The sequence below is a fragment of the Xiphophorus couchianus genome, chromosome 14 (genome assembly GCF_001444195.1).
Source record: "Xiphophorus couchianus chromosome 14, X_couchianus-1.0, whole genome shotgun sequence".
NCBI classification, from domain to species: domain Eukaryota; kingdom Metazoa; phylum Chordata; class Actinopteri; order Cyprinodontiformes; family Poeciliidae; genus Xiphophorus; species Xiphophorus couchianus.
The window spans coordinates 19,751,085-19,772,014 of record NC_040241.1 but is presented as its reverse complement, the minus strand read 5'-3'; the positions used below and the strand labels follow the sequence as shown (position 1 = coordinate 19,772,014).

At 36.6% G+C, this 20,930-nt stretch overlaps 2 protein-coding genes across 4 annotated transcripts; both read left to right on the top strand.

The window, feature by feature from the left end:
* Positions 1-4,689: 4,689 nt before the first annotated feature.
* mus81 (MUS81 structure-specific endonuclease subunit) lies at positions 4,690-19,966 on the top strand. Of its 2 annotated transcripts, none has more exons than XM_028039288.1 (16): positions 4,690-4,764; positions 5,006-5,148; positions 5,743-5,872; positions 12,268-12,365; positions 13,113-13,238; positions 13,313-13,393; positions 13,472-13,560; positions 14,612-14,950; positions 15,069-15,196; positions 16,326-16,438; positions 17,307-17,426; positions 18,119-18,214; positions 18,792-18,920; positions 19,001-19,104; positions 19,462-19,545; positions 19,675-19,966. In XM_028039288.1, the coding sequence occupies exons 2-16, from the start codon at positions 5,008-5,010 to the stop codon at positions 19,739-19,741; spliced, it is 1,845 nt and encodes a 614-aa protein (XP_027895089.1). In that variant the 5' UTR covers positions 4,690-4,764; positions 5,006-5,007; the 3' UTR covers positions 19,742-19,966. The 2 variants fall into 2 exon arrangements, with proteins under 2 accessions (XP_027895089.1, XP_027895088.1); XM_028039287.1 differs by having other exon boundaries at positions 4,692-4,780.
* LOC114157996 (uncharacterized) lies at positions 6,585-12,005 on the top strand. 2 transcript variants are annotated; one of them, XM_028039289.1, is made up of 2 exons: positions 6,585-7,672; positions 11,829-12,005. In XM_028039289.1, exons 1-2 carry the CDS (start codon positions 6,948-6,950, stop codon positions 11,908-11,910), a joined length of 807 nt encoding a protein of 268 aa, XP_027895090.1. In that variant the 5' UTR covers positions 6,585-6,947; the 3' UTR covers positions 11,911-12,005. The 2 variants fall into 2 exon arrangements, with proteins under 2 accessions (XP_027895090.1, XP_027895091.1); XM_028039290.1 differs by having other exon boundaries at positions 6,585-7,676; positions 11,833-12,005.
* Positions 19,967-20,930: the final 964 nt, after the last annotated feature.

Below are 20,930 nucleotides of genomic sequence, written 5' to 3'. Positions count from 1 at the left end.
TTCTGTGTGGTTTTATGTAATGCCTACATAAAATATCTCCAATAGAAGGAAACCAATGGTACAAAGCTTTTAACATAATAATAATAATAGATTTTCTAGCTTCGAACTGTGTGCTTTATATTTTTAAGTGGCCTACTGGACTGGCCTTGTTGTAAAAAATAAACATATTTTTCTCCTTTGTAAGTTAATGATTCATTTTTGTCCTAAAATATGAAAACATTGAGTTTACTTTAGTTTCATTCCATTTTAAAATAATAATATTAAATATGTACAACCATTTTTAAGTAATATTTTCTATAGCAGTGGGGACAGAAGTGGCTCCTAGAATTGAAATAGTTGCCGACCCAAGGTATATATTTATTTGTTTTAAGTATAATATAAAAAAATCAACACAGACCAACTGCAATAAACTACTAAAACCAAAAAAATTATTATTTTTTACTTAAAATGGTAATTCAATATACAACTGATGAATTGGGTGAACAGGTTTCAATTTATTCTGGATTTTAAAATTCAAACTGGGTCTCAGCCGCACTAATATGAACCCATTTACATTTGTTCATGTAAATGTTGGTGTCCTGGCGTAAACATTGTTCTTAAAGCACCGTCCATTTATTCTAATTGGAAAATTTGATGACCAAATTGACCTATTAGGCAACGACGAGCTGAAAACGTTTGGATGAGTCAAGATGAGGCTTTCAAAACGAGAACATCGTAGGAATTATGGGTAATTATGGTGCTTCATGGTGGGTCTGTGCCATCGCTGGTGGTTCTGGTGTGTCACACAAAGTGGAATAATGAAGAAGAAGAAGAAGAAGTGAGTAGTACCTCCAAATTCTCAATCTTCAAATAAACACAACAAGCATTGTTTCTGCTGACTCGTTCATTTCTAAGTATATAAACAAATAATCAGGGTGAGAAATTTGGCTTTTTAATTAAACAACACCTCACACACTTAAAAACTGACCTTTCACAGCAAAGCAGCAACGTTAAACTGGTCACTGCAACATTTTCATTGGTCACTGAAGATGTTAAGCCATTATGATACACTGCAAAAACACAAAATGTTACAAAGTAGCTTTAGTTTAGGTTCTAATGCAAATATGTTAGTACACTTTAAATATGACATAACTAACTTACGAGTGACTTTTCAGCAAGAAATACAAGTTTGTTTTCAGTCAATTATAGATATTTTAACCAAAATACTTGGTAAGATTTTGTGTTTTTGCAGTGCATAATGTGGAGTAAAAGATGCTAGCCTGAGTCAGATGGTATTCTCTGAGACACCAACATTTCAACATCCTGTCTGCTCCCGTTCAGAGTTGGATTAACACACACAGTCCTGGTTTAGATCATGTTTAGACATATAACTGCATGTTTGACAACGATGTCGGAGTAAAACAAACAACAACTGAAGCATTTTACTCCTCAGGGGGTTAAAGGTTAAATGTTTCTGACCAAGCAGTTGTTCCAAGAAAATCAAGAAAAAAGTTTGGCTTCTTAATTTTAACAAACGTTTTAGTTCACTTGGTTGTTTATTGTTTTAGCCAAAGTTATTATGAGCCATTGTAGAAAGTCCAAAAACCACTTGATGGCCTAGTCAAAGTCCAGATCCAAATCCAAAATGACTGACTTTCACATATTTTGGCTTTCAGTTGAGGTTGCGATAAAAATGTGGTTCTACAAAACATCCAGCCTCTTTGAACCATTTTGTCAAGAAAACAGAGGCTACATTAACTTTAAAGAGGATCTTTTATGCAAAATTCACATTTTGCGCATTTTTATATTTCCATTTGGGTCACAACTGCCTCTAAAAGCAATTGCTTAAAAAAAAAAACCACCCAGTCGTTGTTTTTGGCAACAGGTTTATGTTTTTGGTGTCGAGAACCCAACTCCAACCGCAACAAAGCCCAGCCTGTTACCTAGCAACCCAAATAGAACTCCAGCACGTTTGGTCAGCTGGTTTTACCCCTGAATGCACTGTACAAAGGCTGCTGGAAAAGACAAATGTCTTGTTTTGAATGTATTTAAGACTTTGATAGATCCCAGTATGTCGAGTTGCAGATGTGTAATTGTTTTACTTGAGTCATTTATGTTATAAGTTTATGTTTATTGTGACTATGCACTGTAGCTGAATGTGTTTTGTTTTGTTTTCCCGTCTCTCTATATGCTGTTTTTGTTTTTGTTGTTGTTGTCTTACCATCCAGAAACGATTTGCTGCATTCTTGTTGGTTGTGCAGCAGGCTCTACTAATGCTTTTCAAAGAGGTACTGTGGTCAGTGCATCAGTTTGTTGCTATTTTCATGTGTGAGCATAAACACTGAATTGGGGGCGTGGCCAGCAGCAGCTTACTTGGATTTAAAGTGACAAAGCCCCTAAACCAGAACTATCAGACTAAAATCTCAATGTCTAAGAATGATTTTGTGCAAAGAAAAATGTAATAAATATGTTTTGGATAGACCACAGACCTACCCTAACCTGTTAAAGGAAGCATAATATGTCACCTTTAAAGTTATTTTAAGGAAGCAAAGAATAATTTTTTTCCTTGTTTGACGAGGCGGTCTGCAGTCAGAGAAAGTGAAGTTATTTTGCCTTTTTCTTGCTCCCCAAACCCGTTCACCTCTCTCTCTGTCTTTGTGTCTCCTGAGTTTCTTCCTCCCATTCTCCTGCTTCTCGCCAAGCTTTGGACTGACTGTGTGTCTAAGAAAGGCTGCGGCTGGGGGGAGAGGTTGGATTCCTGATCCCTGTCGAGTCTTGTCGGAGGATTCCAGCTGCTGTCAGCCCGGGGATACAGGGAGGAAAACCCAGGCGGATAACGGTCTGTGAAAGGTAACAGACACAGACGGTGTAGGAAAATAATGGAATCATTCAAAAGTAATGTATTTTAATCAGGTTTATGCACTGTTTTTATGAAATTAGCGTTTTCTTGATGTTTCCAGAAGGTTTTCTGATTAACTTGGACTTTCTTTCTTGTGTCATTTTAAACTGCAAAACATACAATAGCAGACAGAAACTGCAGTGTCCAGACTTTTTGTCACATGGACCAAAATCTTCAGCTCAGAAGTACTTTAGAGTCAAAAAATATTATTTTAAAAATGTAAATCACCAAAAATGTGATTTTTTTTTCCTCATAGATTCAAAATATTTGCACATTTTTCTTTGTTAAATGAAAGGCAACTATAGTTTTCTTATTATTTTAGGCTTGGTAAAAGAAACCTGAAAAAAATATTTAGTCTATCAAGAAAAACAGGATTTAATTTGAAAACACTTGCTGTACTTAGCCAAGTTTTAATACAGTAATTACCAGCAGATATAGGTGCATTAAGGTGAACTTCATAGTATAAGTTGATGAGTTACCATGACAACAGAAGGAAACCAGAAAGCTTGGAGAAGATGCAACACATTAAATGCATTAAATGCAACACAATCGCTTTGTGTTGCATTTAATGTTTTTTTAATTACATTTTAGCTTAAAAATCTGAGTACTGGGGTGTGCTGTGGTGGCGCAGGGGGTTAGCGCACCCCATGTTTGGAGGCCTTGGTCCTTGGCACGGACGTCGTGGGTTCGACTCCCGGTCCTGGTGACCTTTGCCACGTGTCTTCCCCCTCTTTCCTGTCTGCCTACTGTCACAAAAAATACAAGCCATTAGTGCTGCAAAAACTCTTTGGAGAGAAAATTTTTTTTTAAGTATTTGTCCTAATTTCTTTAACTTATCCTTGAATTGTGCCCTAGGGCCTGAGGGGCCGCACAAAATCAGTCCAGGGTCCGCAAATGGCCCCGAGGCACCGAGGCCACATAATAATTTATTCATTAAACTCACATTGAAAAAAATTACAAAAATCCAACCTTTAATATAATTTTATGTATTCAGTGATAGAAAAACAAATTCCGCCTTAAGAAATATTAAAAAAACAAAAACACAAACTGCGACCTGCCCACTCTTATACTGGGTGTGGCCCATTTCTGAGGAAATTGTTGCACTGATTGGGCGTTTGGACAATTTCAAAATGACACATCCCATTGTCCTAACTGCTGGATAAACTCCTGGATTATGGTTCAGTCTATGTTGCATATTCAGCAGCAGGTCATCTTTGTGCAGGTGATTTTTTGTTATTGTACGTTGACATCCTCAGCAGTTGATGATGTAACAAACTCAAATCACTTGATCTGACTGTTGATGTTTAACTTATTAGGTTTTCTTGTCACAGCTTTCTGACAAGTCATAATCAGATCTGCTGCATGAGAATTTTATGTTTTCTTGTCTTTGCCATGTTTGAACAGAAGCTAAGACCAACAGACCACATCCTGGTATGCAGGAAGCCGTGAATTAAATTGATTACTGATTAAAAGTTCCCAAAATATCTTCTCAGTTTAATATATTCAATGATAAATCAAAAATAATGCTTGAGCTACGTTTGTTGCCTTTGATTTTATTTCTCACTGCATATACTGTCCTTATCAAAGACTTTTTAAGCATATAAGCCATTTTTAGAGTGAGATTATGCAGAATAATAAAAAAAATTACAAAAAGACGTAAAAACAAGAACAACAAAACATCATCGCCATAAAAAAGAAAAACCCAGAAGAGTATTTCTTTTAGAAAACGTAAACATCTTCGGGTTTTGTCGGCAGTATCAGACCATCCTCACCGCTTGGTGTCGCTGTTTTCCGTTTGCGCTCTACAGCTCCGTGGGTCACGTGACCGACGTCAATAAGGAAGTGCTTCGGTACGTTTTGAAAACAAGGCGCCAGCCAGCAGCTCAGTAAGAAAAGAACACGGTGAGCAACATTAACGGACACAAAACTATCTTATGAGAACGTTTTCTGATTAAACGTATGTTTTTACTGGTATTTACTTCAACAGCCTGTTGTTTCTTTGCGAAAACATTCAGATAAATACTCTAAAATGTTAGCGTAGCTTATTTAAACCGTGTTTCCTCGCTCTTTTCTCGCGTTATTCAGTGAGTTTACCGCTAGTATCCGTGTCCTGTTGGGTTTCTACAGGGATGCCCGGTTCGGAGCCGGTTCGGTTCGGACGGAAACGCGCCCTGCCGTCCTGTCCGAACCCGTTGTTCTTCCAGTGGCTCACCGAGCTCCGAGACGAGGCGAAGGAGAAAGGCCTGAAGATCCAGTACACCTACCAGAAGGTACCGGGCTCATTAGGGGAAAGTTCTTCCTGTTGGACGTGATTAAGATCCATTTCTCTGGTCTTGTGTCCGTTATTTGCTAGATTTAAGTTAACATTTTTTTAAAGGCAAGACTTTCAGAAATGGTTAATTTTTGCATTACTAACCAAATGTTAGCTTTTAAAGGAAAGCAAACAATCAAAAATTGAATGAGTGAATGAAAATATTAGATATAACCCCCATTGTTCCTGTGGAGAAATTCAGCTACACCAGCAGCAAAATGACAGGAAAGCTGAAGCATGTAGCTTAATATAAAAAGTATAACATTAGAAAAAAATACAGTCCAGTTATTAAAACCTTGATATTTAGAGTTAAAGAAATGTGCAACTGAGTAGGTCAATTTTAAAAAATCAACAAAATGTGCCTTTGTAATTGTGATTGATCAGTGCTACAAGAAAAAAGAGAGAAATAATATGATGTAATTTCTTTGTCAACCAAAATGAAAACTTTAGATTTATTTAAAAGAATAACTTCAAACACAAAGTCTTTTGTAAAACTGCAATATTGCACAGAAATATTTGATTCAAATAACTTTTGTTTGTTGTCTTCTTTCAGGCTATCGACTCTTTAAATAAATATCCACTTCCACTAAAAAACGCTAAAGAGGCAAAAATCCTTAAAAACTTTGGAGACGGAATCTGCAAAATACTGGATGACAAACTGCAGCGACATTACAGACAAAACGGTAAGAAACAGACGGCGAGGGCTGGGTCTGTGGAGGGACGGACAGATGATTGAACGGATGGAAGGATAGGCGGAGGGATGAATGGTTGGATTCACGGGCCGATGAAAGGAAGACCAAAAGCAGTACGGACTGATTGGAGGATGGTGTATTAGGACTGAAAAGTAAATCTACCAAAAAACTCTGATGTTTTTAGATTAATGTCAGAGATTTTCTAGAAAAGATGTGAAAATTTTGGAGTTTGAAAGGTCAAAAATTTGCGAGAAAAGTTAAGAAAACATTTGCCTGAAAAAACTCAATTAAGCTAAAAGCTTTTCTTGAAAAAAACGGAAATTTCTGAGTTTGAAAATTCAAAAATTTGCTAAAAACAAATTTAATTTTCAATTAATCTGAAAAAAATTTCTAGAAAAAAACATTAACATTTCTGAGTTTCAAAAGTTTATTTTTGAAACAAATTTTCAAACAAAAGCAAATTTTTGACTTTTTTCTAGAAATTTCTTTTTTGATTAATCTAAAAGTTTTTTGGTGGACATTTATGTCTCTTTCTAGCTGCAAAGGTCCTAATGCACTGATATATTTGATTGACAGATGAATAGATAAATGAATGGACTTGGTAAATAGTTGGCAAAGACAGATAAATGGACTTGTGGATTAAAAAGAAAACATAATGTTAAATCATAGCCAAGCTTGCAGGCTTAACTGAGTTCACTGTAGTTAAAAATATTTACGCTCGAGGGACTTCCGGTGGACGCGGAGCAAGATGGCAGCATAAGTTCGAGCTCCCTTGTCGAAGGAAAAAAGAAACCTCCCTAATCCAAGGAAATCAGTCAAAATACAATTTTAACCAGACACGAAATGAGTGGAGGACGCAAGCAGAGAAGTATAAGGAAGAAAATGGCAGAAGTATACAACCCCGACGCTGAGGAAATGGAAGAAGAAAGCGGCGACTCGAGTCAGCTACAGGCCGTGTTGGAGGGGCTACATAACATCACGGCGGAAATCCGAGACTTTAAAAAGGAGGTGAAGGAGAACCTCACACAATTCAAAGACGAATTCAAAGGAGGTGAAGCGAGAATTTATGGGCTTTAAAGAAGAAATTAAGAAAAAAGTGGCACAGAATGATGCGGAAATACAGAAACAACAAGAGGACATGACCGAGGCGCAGGGCCGCATAGCAGAGCTGGAACAGGGCAACACGGAAGCGAAGGCCGCCATTCTGAACCTCTTAAAACAGCAGAGAAAACTACAAGAGAAGCTAACGGAGTTGGAAGGACACGGCAGGCGCTGCAACATGAGAATTTACAACGTGGCTGAACAAGAAGGTGAATTAGTCCAAGAAAGGGTGGAGAAGCTGCTACACCGTGAGCTAGCCCTACCGGCCGGAACCGAGTTACAGATCCAGCGGGCTCATAGAAGCTTCGGAAAGAGACCTCCACCCGAAGCTAATCCCAGGTCCATAGTGGTTAACTTTCTTAAATACAAAACCAAAGAAGAAATCCTGACAAAAGCATGGAAAAAGAAAATTCAAGTCGAGGGGAAGCGAATATTTTTCGACCATGATTACCCCACTGAGGTAATAGAAAAACGCAAATCCTACTCCGAGATTAAAAAGGCTCTGAAAGACCGAAAGATCCGCTTCCAGACGCCAATGACTAAAATACGGATTCACTGGTCAGACGGGATCAAGATTTACAACAACGCAGAAGAAGCTGCAATAGACATGAGGAGACGAGGGCTGGAGATGGAGAACCAGAATGACACCGGACCTTCGCCCGAGGAGAGGAGCCAGACGGCGGCATCCTGGCAGCGCTATGGGAAGAAACATGGGTCGGGCGACGGGTCCTCCGCTACGGGCTCTGGCCAGAATGCGAGTAGCCGAGCGAGGGAACGGCTGCAGGAATTTCAAAGAGGAGGACACTGAAGACGCGGAGGTAAAGGGGGCATAAACTGCTCATTGAAGAAGGGGGATGGAAGAGACTACAGTCTTCTCTGAAGTTTGAATAAATAACGACAGGGAGATCCACCAAGCAAGGGACTGTTGGACTCGCCTAGCAGGTCGGGGGAACCCAACACAGGTTTGCCCAAAACCACTAGGGGGGGGGCCCTCTTCATAAAAGGATACCCCCCTCCCTTTCCAGCAAGGGGACAGGGCCTCTTGGGAATATGGCCCATTTTTAGTCGGGAGTTCAGATTTGTTTTTAGTTTAGTTTGTGTTCATAGTTCAAGTGGAGAGGCTGAGATTCAAACCAAGATATACAAACAATGTCTAAGGTTATAACTGTGGTATCACTGAATGTCAATGGTTTAAATAATATCAAAAAGAGAGATAAGGTCCTAAATAAATTTAGAAAAGAAAAAGTACAAGTTATTCTCTTACAGGAGACACACCTAACAAAAAAGGGCATGAAAAGTACAAAAAATTAGGGTATAGAAACTCATTTTCCTCCTCATTTGGAGAAAAGCATAAGCGAGGAGTTATGACACTGATTTCAAATAGTGTAAAGTTTGAATTGTTGGAGGAGATTGGGGATAAAGAAGGAAGATACTTAATGATAAAGGGCAAATTGGAAAACCAGTTAACCACACTACTCAATGTATATGCCCCTCCAGAAAGTGACAAAGTACTTTTTAAGAAAATATTTGATCTCATTAACTTGGAAACAGAGGGAATATTGATATGTAGCGGGGACTTTAATGTGGTGTTAAATTATAGGATGGATACTACAAGCAAGAAAAATAGTAAAAAACAAATCAGTAGGTACATGAACACCATGATGTCAGAAATGGCAATTGTAGATGTGTGGAGAGAATTTCACCCCTTAGATCAAGATTATACTCATTACTCAATACCACATGGTATTTATTCCAGAATTGATTATATACTAATGAACAAGAGAGAACTACACAGAGTGAAAGAGTGTAGGATTGGAGTTTCAGACGTTTCTGATCATAACGCAATCTATCTTAAGATTCATTTGGACAGCAAAAAGAACAATACTCTGTGGAGACTAAATGAAGGCATATTAAATAACAAGGGACTAGTTGGTGAAGTAAGAGAGGAGATAACCCGTTATAAAGAGGAAAATGATAACGGTGAAGTGGACCCAGTAATTCTTTGGGATGCTCTGAAGGCAGTAATACGGGGGAAAATGATTTCTTACACAGCATTTATGAAAAAAGCAAGATTAGAAACATACAATAAACAAATAAGAAAGCTAAGAGATTTAGAACAACAACATAAACAAACAAATGACCCAGACGTATTTAATCTGATTAAAGAAACCAGGAAAGAAATGGATGAGAGTTTATGGGAGGAGGTAGAAAAGAAGGCTAGATTTACTAAACAAATGTACTATGAGGGGGGACCGAAAGCTACAAAAAATTTGGCTAGGCGCGTTAAGAAACAACAAACATTAAGTAGCATACATAAAATAAGAGATCCACTATCCAATACAATCTTATATGAACAAGAAGAAATACAAGGAACATTTGAGCGATATTACAAAACTTTATATGCACAGCCACCATCGGCAGGGGAAGAGGAGGTGAGTAATTTTCTGGAAAAATTGGATTTACCAGCAATAGGCACAAAACAAAATGCGACATTGACTTCTCAAATTACAGAGGAAGAGATTACAAAGGCAATTGGCAGGACCAAAACAGGAAAGTCACCAGGGTCAGATGGTTTAGGGGCTTCTTTTTATAAAACCTTCAAAGAACAATTAACACCACTGTTATATGACTCGTTTAATTATAGTCTCAGGACTGGCAAGATGCCTCCATCTTGGAAAGAAGCCATTATTTCCGTAATTCCAAAGGAAGGTAAAGATCAAGAATACTGCCACAACTACAGACCGATATCGGTACTAAATGTAGACTATAAACTGTTTTCCTCTATCATAGCTAAAAGAATGGAAAATTTAATGCAGGATTTAATTGATGAGGATCAAACTGGTTTTATAAAGGAAAGACAAACACAAGACAATATAAGGAGAACTCTTCATATCATAGACCATCTGCAAAGAAGAGAGGAACAGGCAGTTCTGATAAGTATAGATGCGGAAAAAGCCTTCGACAGTGTTAATTGGAACTTTTTGTATAAGGTCTTAGAAAAATTTGGATTTAATGAAACATTTGTAAATTGTATTAAATCAATTTATCAAGACCCAACTGCAAGGATTAAAATAAATGGCAACCTGTCAGGAAGATTTACTCTGGAGAGAGGAACAAGGCAGGGATGCTGCCTCTCACCGAGTCTTTTTGCACTGTTTATAGAGCCGCTAGCTCAGATGATTAGGCAGGAAGAGGAAATGAAAGGAGTGGAAATAGGAGGGGAAGAACATAAAATAGGGCTGTTTGCAGATGACATTTTGATTTATCTAAAAAACCCAAATGAAATGTTTTTAAAAACAGTAAGTTTGCTTGAGGAGTTTGGGAAATTCTCTGGATACAAAATCAACGTGGAAAAAACACAGGTCCTAACAATAAATTACTCCCCGCAGCAGAAAATAAGGGATACTTATAAACTTAAGTGGAATGAAAAATCTATAAAATACTTGGGGGTGAACATAACCAAAACAATTGACAAACTCTATGATGCAAATTATTTAGAAATAAACCACAATATTAAGAAAGACCTGGGGCGATGGATGGACATTGGCTTGGATCTTAGCTCTAGAGTGGAGATAATTAAAATAAATATTTTACCACGACTGTTATACCTGTTTCAGTCCCTGCCACTGATTATCCCCCAAAAACAATTTGTAGAATGGGACAGATGGATTTCAAGGTTTATATGGAACGGGAAGAAACCTAGGGTTAGATATAAAACACTTCAGCTCCCAAAAGATAAAGGAGGCCTGGGCTTACCAGCCCTAAAAGAATATTTCTGGGCCGCACAAATTAGACCCCTCGTATGTTGGTGCAATGATGACTATGTTTCAAAATGGAAAAATATGGAAATAAGTAGAAAAGACATAGAAGTTAAAAATTTAATAGCACATAAAATACTCTTAGGAAAACTAAGCAATAAGCTAGATTCAATAACTAAAACTACGATTGAAATATGGAACACAGTGATTGATAATTACAATTTAGAGAAAGAAACAAAGAGTTTGAGCTGGTTTGCTTGGGACCCGAGGTTTAAACCAGGTATTTATGATACAGGTTTTAAACAATGGGCAGATAAAGGAGCCACAGCAATGTGTAAATTGACTGAAAAGGGCAATCTGCTGAGCTTTAATAGCTTAAAGGGAAAATACGATCTGGAGGATCAAGACCAGTATAGATATCTGCAAATAAAAGATTATTATGAGAAAGAGATAAAAACCAACGTAAGTGAAATAATAGAGATATTTCATAAGGCCTATGAGGGGAATAAATTGCGGGTTATTTCAGCACTATACCAGGGACTGATGGCAGGCAGGAAGACATCTACTATGTACATCAAAGAAAAATGGGAGGATGAATTGAAGGAGCTCATAAGCGAGGAGGAATGGTTTAAAATTTGTAAAATGCAGTGCACGGCCACCTGCTCCCGTGTGTGGAGGGAATTTAATTGGAAAAACATGATTAGATTCTTTATAACACCAAAGATCAAGTCCGGGATGGTATCCAGTTCACAGCCATGCTGGAGCCTCTGTGGCCAGACTGACGTAGGCCACACACACATATTCTGGTCTTGTCCAAAGCTAACCACATACTGGCATAATGTTAGCCTTATCTTGAAAAACATATTGGGATACGGAATACCCAGATCATGTAAAACACTCTACCTGGGATGCCTCACACACGATGTAATTCAAAAGGACGATGAATATCTGTTAAAAATATTACTTTCTGCATCAAGGAAAACCATCACAAAATTATGGTATAGACAAGACCCTCCTGCAGTGGAGCAGTGGCTGAGCATTGTGGAAGAGATTTTCGTAATGGAGAAAATCACATATAGACTAAGACTGCAGGAGGACAAGTTTGATGTTAAATGGGAAAAATGGAGCGACTACAGACGCAGGCCGAATGCCACTCTTGTATCCAGCTAAATATGGACACGGTTGCCCAACATTGTATATGAAGTTGAATGTATTGATGCCTCTCCACTGTATGTGTTCAGAAATGTTCAATAAAAAATAAGTATAAAAAAAATATATATATATTTACGCTCCATCCTCTGTTTCTTCAAACATTAAACATTATCACAGCAAAGAAAAATATTTTAAAAAGTATTGGTGTTTAAAGCAGGGACATTCTAGCAACATTTTCTAAATATTAACACAGAAACATATAAAAATTTAATAGGAACTGAATAAAAATGTACAAAATGCTATTCTGGTTGAAATGTTTCATCAAATACAATGAAGCTCTTGCTTCTCTCTCCTTACTGACTTGTGTACTTTCAGGTCCCAACGCTTCAATACACAGCTTGCCCAAAGGTGCGCCCCCTCCTGGCCGAACATACAACAACAACAGCAGTAACACTCTGGCTCCTTCTAGGAAGGTGATTAAAACAACTTTCTTATATTTTGGTTTGTTTATATTTTTACATAAATGGGAAAAATAGTGTTCACAGACTGATGAAATATGAAACATTGTGTTAAAGCACACAGAATATTGAACACACAGATAGGAAAACATAATTTACACTGTTTGAAATATATGGAAGAGGATAAGGGCCACTGAAAAAAAACAACTTTTTTCTCACAGTTGTGACTTTATTCTCATAATTCTGATATTAATCTGAGAATTCTGACTTTATTTTGTTTGTTTTTTTCTCAGTGGCCCTAATCGTCTCCCATAGGAAATAAAAGCTTTAAATGAGATAAATATTAAATATTGAGGTGCATGTCCTCTGCCGTCCACCAGAGGGCGCTGTGTGACCATTTTCTCTCCTGTCCGCAAATAAATAAATTGAAGCTTAGAAACATTTTTATCAGCTTTCTGTTGATGCGCATTAAACGGCATTTTAGTTATATAAATTAAGATTTTAAATATACTTAAAATATTTAAAATACTATGTTAAATATTTTTATTTAAATCCAAAAAATATTTAATAATAAAAATAAAATTTTAATTATGTAATTTAAATATTCAGCTGAAGTATTTAATGTCAAATTAAATATTTAGATATTAAACATTTAATATTAAATTAGTTAATTTAATCAACAATTAAATTAACATATAATTTTAATTATATAAATGCTGCTATAACTTCAAATTAAGCCATCATGTAATTAATCTGTTAAAGAGGAATGATGCAGGGAAGGACAGAGGAGAAGATGGAGGAACGAAGAAGAAGAAGAAGAGGGCGTTCGTTCCGCTGCAGCGATCTGGAGGATATGCTGTGTTGCTCGCTCTTTACAGACAGCAGCAGGTACCATTCTGTTGTTAAATTAATTTAAAATACTTTGAGCCTGGACCAGTTTTTACTCTTTTATCCACCTGTAGATACCTGGCAGTAAAGGCTACATGTTTAAGATGGAGCTGCAGTCGGAAGCTCAGCCTCTCTGTGACAAATCGTTTTCTGTGGTGAGTGTTTTCATGAGATCTGCTGCTGTTCCTCCGCCTGTCTCCTCTAAAACTTTCCCTCTTTGTGTTTGTCTGCAGCCCGATCTTGGCAGCAAGTACACCGCCTGGTCCTCAGTCAGCACTCTGATCCAGAAAAACCTGCTCATAAAGACTCACAATCCTGCCAGGTTACTAAACTACATCCTAAATGTTCAGTTTGTAGTAAAATTATTCAAAATATTTGGTTTGTACACATTTTGTCACATTAAAACAACAACGTTCTGCACATTTCACTGAGCTTTTGAGTAAAAGCTGAAAAGTGTGGCCTGTTTTTATATCTCATATGGTAATTTTTGCTCATTCCACTTTGCAGAATATCTGAAGCTATGAAAGGACTTTGACTAGGTCATTCCAACACATGAATGTTGGAATGGCCCTGCCAGTTTTGGGAGTCCAAACTGGCAAATTTAAAGCACTGATGGACAAAATTCATTAAACTAAAAATGGCAAAATTATTAATTTCTTTTCATAAAAAACATTTTTATAAAATCTATACATCATTTAAGATCCAAACATTTTTAAAAAGCTTTGAATTGTGACCTCATCAAAAGAAAAACAGAAAATTCCCAAACTTTTTGGTCATCAATTGTCTCCATTTTGTTGTCTAAATTTTTATGTGTCTTGACTTGTGGTCAGGGGCCAAATAAAATGATTTAAAGGACCACAAATGGCCAGCGGCCCACACTTTGGACACCTTCTCAGAAAGTTAGAGGGAAGAGGAGGAAAAAAATTCAAAAATAAATAATTTTTTAAAACTGTTTTTCAATAATTTTTTTAAATTAAAATATAAGTTAAAATAATTAATTTAAAATCTTTTTCTGATGCTCATTTTCTGATTGGCTGTCAGTCAAATTCATCAAATTCATCATGGAAATAGAAGAAGACCAAAGGAACTGTCCCATAAAAACTGAAAATAAAATATGATGTGATTCATATAAAATATTACATTTTCTTAAAATCTAATGGATGAATTGTGATGAAAAAAAATTATTGTCTGGTAATAAATTCCAACTAAAATCCCAAACTATAAGGCAACATTTATTCTAAATAAATGTAATAATTATTGAATAGTGGATAAAAACACTGTAAAAGTTTCTTTGCATCCTTGGTAGCGACAAACCAACTAGAGTTGGATTCAACATGGCAACCTGTAGATTTCAGCGTCTCTCTCTGCTGTAGGTATTCTCTGACGGATGAGGGTTTCGCTTTGGCCGAGCGACTTGAATCGGTGGAGAAGGAGAGGAGAAACGTCCCGGTGGAGGAGAGGAGGGGAGCAGCTGGACCGGAGGACGACGCCGTGGTTGATCTGACCGCAAGTGATGATGAGGAAGAGGAGGAGCGTGAGAGTCTGCCAGAACGAGCCACCGGTGAAACTCAGTCCAGCGGCGATGCCGGCCGGTTGCCTTTACCGGGGAAAACACAGGTTACCATGACGACGAACAGGAAGCCAAACAGAGACTGTCTCCTACCTGGAACCTACGATGTCATCCTGTGTGTTGACTTCATTGAGACGACAGGGTAAGAAACAATTGTTGTGAACGTTTGTGCAGCTGAAAGAGAAAAGAAAAGTGATTTTTTTGTTTTGTTTGTTTTGTTTTATTACTTATGTTTTTTTTTCCCGTCCTGGTTTGTGCAGCGGCAGCCATTACAGGAAGCAGGAGCTCGTCAGAGAGCTGCAGCGGAACGGAGTCGGCTTCGACGTCAGGAAGCTGAACGTCGGAGACTTCCTTTGGGTGGCGCGGGAAAAGGTCGCACCTGTTCCAGGTAACGCACGAAACACCAGAGCAAAAATGTACTCAGAATGCACTTTAAAATTATTTTTACTATATAAAAAGTTCAAACTATAGAGCAAAATTTAACAACTCTACTATTTTTTAAGTTACTGTATTAATTTACAATAAAATAACCATATTTTAATAATAAATAATAATTTGTTGTTATTACACAATATTTATTATTATGCTATAATAGCAATATAAAAATATTTAAATTAAAAAATGTATTTAAAAAAGAATATTTAAAAGTATTAGCATTTTTTTATAATTGAAAAGTAATTTTTTAAATTCAGTTTTTAATAAAAAAAATATTTATCTATGTAAATATTGTCATATTTATTAATATAATTTTATTATATTTATTGTTACTAACAATAAAATAAGTCTATGTACTTACTGAATATGGAAAAACAAATCAAATATAAACAAAAACTAATTCTGGAGCGATATTTGCAATTTTACGTCAGTCACAAGTCGAGCTGGACAATAAATAAAAAGCAAAATACGTCTAAATGAATATTTAATGTATAGAATGAAACTATAAGTGGTTGGTAGAATCAACTGACTCACTCACTCTTTAGTTACCTAGCAACTCACTCAAGTGGTTGCCTAGCAACAACTTGTTAAGTAACTGCCGCAGCAGCAGTTTAAAGTTCCCCCACTTTGTCTCATAACTGCTTAAAATAAAAAAAACACAACAGCATGGAGAGAAAACTGGATAAAAATCAAAATGATCCAGTTTGGCAGCATTTCAGATATTTAAAACAAACAAAGAAAACAGATCAATAATTATCGATATCGACTGATACGAAACGCTTTTATAGTGATGAATTTTTCAGCCGAACGTCGTCAGATTAACTGGTTTGACCTTGAAGCACATGCACGTCCTGAAGCACAGCAAATTATGACTCTCTAAAAAGATAAATATCTGTCTCTTCAGACTGAAATACTTTAGTCGCAAAAAAACCCCCAAAATTAATAAAAAAATTAAAAATGGTTAATTTCAGAATGTTGATGGTTTTCTAAAAGAATGGATGTCAGTAGTGGATTGTAGGTTATTATTCTCTCTATGCTTCAGTCTTTGTTTAGTGTTGGTTTCTGCTCATCTTTACCTCCAGGTCAGCTGCGAGCGCCTGCAGCCAGAGAGCTCGTCTTGGATTACATCATAGAGAGGAAGAGGATGGACGACCTGTGTGGGAGCATCATCGACGGACGCTTCAGGGAGCAGAAGGTGAGTACAGGAATGTTGTTTCCATCTCTGTTTTTATGTACATTTTAACCCACAAAGAGTCTTTTTTTAAAAGTTTGTTTGTTTATTTTTATTGAAACCGAGTTTGTCTGAAAACCGGTAACACTAAAATATGTTTCTCCAAAGTAAAATGTTGTTTCTTTTTTTCTTTTCTGTTAAACTCAAGTTTTATTCTGTTCTTTAGTGTTTTATAAAAACGTTTTAAACTGAGTTTGAACTGTAAAAATGTGGAAAAAACAACTTTTATAGTATTTACATTAGAGATGCTGTGATCCGATATCAATATCTGTATTGGTTCTAGAAAGAAAACCTAGATTGAGTATCGGTGACGATGTGATCCGTAAGGGCGGATCTATTCAGTCTAATTCTATGCTTTAATATTTATTCTTAATTCCACTTTCTGAACCATTTGAAAGAAAGTTTATTTTTACATGCATCTTATTGTCTTGTCAGTTTATTATTTATTTTATATTGGCTGTTTTCCTCCTAATTATTTACTGACTCAACAAATTAAAGTTGTTTTTACATCTTTGACTAAACTATCGGTGTATTTAAATGAGCTGCACTTGTGTAGAGTTATCAAATAAAACATGTCTGGATTTAAAAAAATAAACATTTTAAGTGAATCCAGCTGTTTTTATGCATCATCCGATCCTAAAACCTCAGACATCAGAAGTGATAAATGTGGATCCATCAACGTTTCCCAAAGAAGTTCAGATATTTTTTTCACACTGCTTGTTTTTGCTCAGCGTCTTGAAATCATTTCATAAATAAGCGTCAAGTTAAAGTGAACATGTAATCAAGAATAAATGAGCGTAAACAGTTTTTAAAACTGTGATTTTCTCGTCAGTTTCGGCTGAAGCGGTGTGGACTTCGTCGGCCCATCTACCTGGTGGAGGGCAGCAGCTCGTCTGCGGCTCACCTGAGTTTACCTGAAGCGACTCTGCAGCAGGCCATCGTCAACACACAGGTGAGACGGAAGAAAGAAACTGAAACTAAATGTTTTCTATTAACAGATAGTGAATAAGAGGGCTTATAAATAGAGTATTAAGTTTTTATTATGTTAGATCTGAACTATATAGAAACAAAAATGACTTGTTTTTATATTATAAACATAAATACGAACTATTTAGCCCATTTTTTATCCATATTTGTCTGAAAAACCCAATGATGACCTATTTTTAGTTTTCTTAAAGAGGAAGCCATGTTTTTATTTAAATTTAATTGATGCTTTGAGAATATTTATTGTGTTCAGTGCTTCAAGGTTTCCAAAGCCTTTCAAAGAGAAACTGACCCACAGCAACATAGATTATGGAAATGTTTTTCTCTGAATATTCATTTTGTTTCAGGTCAAACTTATTTAAAGTGTTTGTTCAAATCTAGTGACTTTTTTCTATTGTTTTTTTTTTTACTTTTATGGCTTTTATGAATGGTAGAAAAATTCAGCTGCGGTAGCCACCGTTCAGCCCAAAGGGGGCAGCACTGAGGCTGTTTTAGGCCAAATATTTACATCAAAGTTGCATGAAAATGTCAGAATTTGCACAGAAACATAAAGATAGAACTGTTAAGAATCAATTTATACACTTTATCTGCAAAAAAAAAAGTTAATCTGGGGTTACTCTATAAGCTTTCTGCTGTTATATTTAAATTTTTTTGTGTTAGGTTCTTGATGGCTTCTTTGTAAAACGAGTCCAGGACGTTCGGGAGTCGGCCGCCTACCTCACAGTCATGACCCGCTACCTGAGCAAACTCTACCAGGTGGGAAACAAACTGATAAAACCTGCTTTCTTCTTCACTTTCAATTAAACAAGCATCTTTCTGTCTGCTTCACTTCTTTTTGTTTTTAACAAATAGACAAGACAAACAAAAACAAACAATAGAAATATATATAAATGCCATCAGTCTGACAGAGAAGGGCAGTGGCAATGCTAATTTAAGAAGTGGAAATTTAAGATTTGAAATACTGTTGACAAGATATCAGTTTAGATAATTGATAGATTAATCGATAACTAAAACAATCATTAGTTGCAGCTCTAGATTTCTGCCTTTGTCTGTTTGTAGAAATCCAACATTTTAACTACAAATATCTGCATATGAAAGAACCTGAAAGTTCAAAATCTTACTGTCGTCTTTAACTGTGGAGAAAAATAATGAAACCGTGAATTTATGAGCTGCTTTAAACTCTGTCGTCTTTTTTTGAATGAATGAATTAATTTACGTTTCTAATCCACAGAGGGGAAATTGACATTTCAGAACAAACAATATAAGACATGAATAGACGGGTGCCTGTAAAATAAAGTTTGCTTTTATATATTTTACCTTTTTTAAATCCCAGAACCAAACGCTGGTCTGTCGCTCCAGGGAGCTGGAGGGAGACGTACCGAGCGATGAAGAGGAGAGAGGGAACCCCTCCTGCTCCCTCATTTCTTTTGCAGAGTTCAACCACGGCGCCGTCAAAAACAAGGTGAAACCGTCACATTGTCGACGATCTGAAGAGGAGTTTGTCTTGTTGTTTGTAAACTCACAGATCCTCTTCCTCTGCAGTGTCAGACGGTGAGGGAAGTGTTTGCCAGGCAGCTGATGCAGATCAGCGGTTTGTCTGGACACAAAGCAGCCGCCATATTGGAGCAGTACGGCACGCCACACAGGTATGTCAAAACTTTTCAATAACTTCTTAAAGAGACAGCAGAGTATTGGTGTTTAAATATTTTAAACCATTTGAGAATGAATGGGTGAAAAATGGACCAAAGCGTGAGTAGAGATTGTGTAGAGAAAAATCTGCGAATCAAAAGGGAAGCAAAACCATAGAAGAAGAAAAATGCTCAACTTCCGATAACAGCAACGAATCAAAAATATATAAAACTGACAGTATGGTGACAGTCATGACCAATCAAAAGGCAGATTATTTACTCTTTAGATGAGGATTCAACTGCCTCCCTGGTCTGGATTTTGTTCTATTTTATCCTTAATTTGCTGCTGTTCATCTTTTATTTTTCCCTCCTCAGTCTTCTGGCAGCTTATGAAAAGTGTGGAAGTGAATCTGAGAAAGAGAAACTCCTCTCCTGCATTCGATACGGAAAGCTAAAAAGGTTTGCAGTGATTTTTATTTGAAGCTTTCTTTTTTATTGTGAGACTAAGAGGTGGTTAGAAATGATCCAGACAGAATGCGTAGCGGCTAATTTAGAAACATTAAACATGTTTAATAATTTACTTTTCAGAAATCTGGGTCCAGCTCTGAGCAGGACAGTTTATCAGCTGTACTGTACTCCAGGAGCGCTCACATGATCTCTATGGATCCAACGATCTGCCTCGGATTTGTCTGCATCATGGCATGTTTTGACTCACGTCTTTACATGAAGTTACTTAAAGGATGAATGTTTACATTTATGTTCATTTTAAAAATGCTGCTATGTTTTAGTAGGTCTTTAAAACATTAATTTTGTAAACTTGTATAAAGAACTTTAGAAATGTTTCCCAGTATTGCACCAATAAAGTTGATTTTGAAGCATTCTGATGCTTAAATTGTCACTTTTTATCCTTTTTTTTTGCTTCTACATCGAGATGTACAAAAGAAGTTCACAATCTGTAAATGAATAAGATCATCCCTGAATCTGTAAGGGGGTAGAAAGAGAGTAAACAATAAAAATTTCCCCATGTTCAACTTTTTCTCGGCCCAATTCCGATCTGAGCCACTTCATATCATATCCTGTAGTTTTTAAAGCATCTGCTGTCTGATTGGTAATGTCCCATTTTATCCGACTTTTACGTTATTGACGTCAGACACACCTTTCAGTTTTGCGCCAGAAGAAGTCAGAGGCGGGAAATTCATGCATCTTCCTAAAATAATGGCTTCCTTTCTGCCAAAAGGGATCTTGAATAAATAAATAAATTAATAATAATAATAATTATCTCCTCAATCTTTCCACAATATATTTTAGGAAAAGAAAAAAAAAATCCAATTTAAGTTAAACATCTAAATTGAGTATTGCCACCTGCTGGGTGAATGTGGCCATTGATTTTACTGCTGTGCATCTAACCAGATTACTTTAGAGTAGGGCTGGGAAAAAATATATTGCAAATTCTTTATCACAATAAGACTGTACTCAATGTGTGTATTAATATATCATTAATTATATGTTAATATATAAAAAATACTCTTAATTAGGCCTGTCGCGATAAACGATAAATCGATTAATCGTACGATAAATTAAAACTATGGAAGTAATTTTAATTATCGGCATTATCGTCTCTTCCGGCCTTTTTCTCTTTCTATTGATGACACCGAATGAAAAAAGGCTCAACTCCACTGACTCCTCCCTTCCTCATTTCCTTAGTGTAAAGCCCAGCGCACACGACACGATCTTAGAGCTGTCAGCTGATTGTCGGCCGATTTTCAAAACCTGACAGACCACACATTAGCCGACAGAAATCCTAGCTATAACGGTTTGATCGGATTCATTCCTGCCGTGTGGTG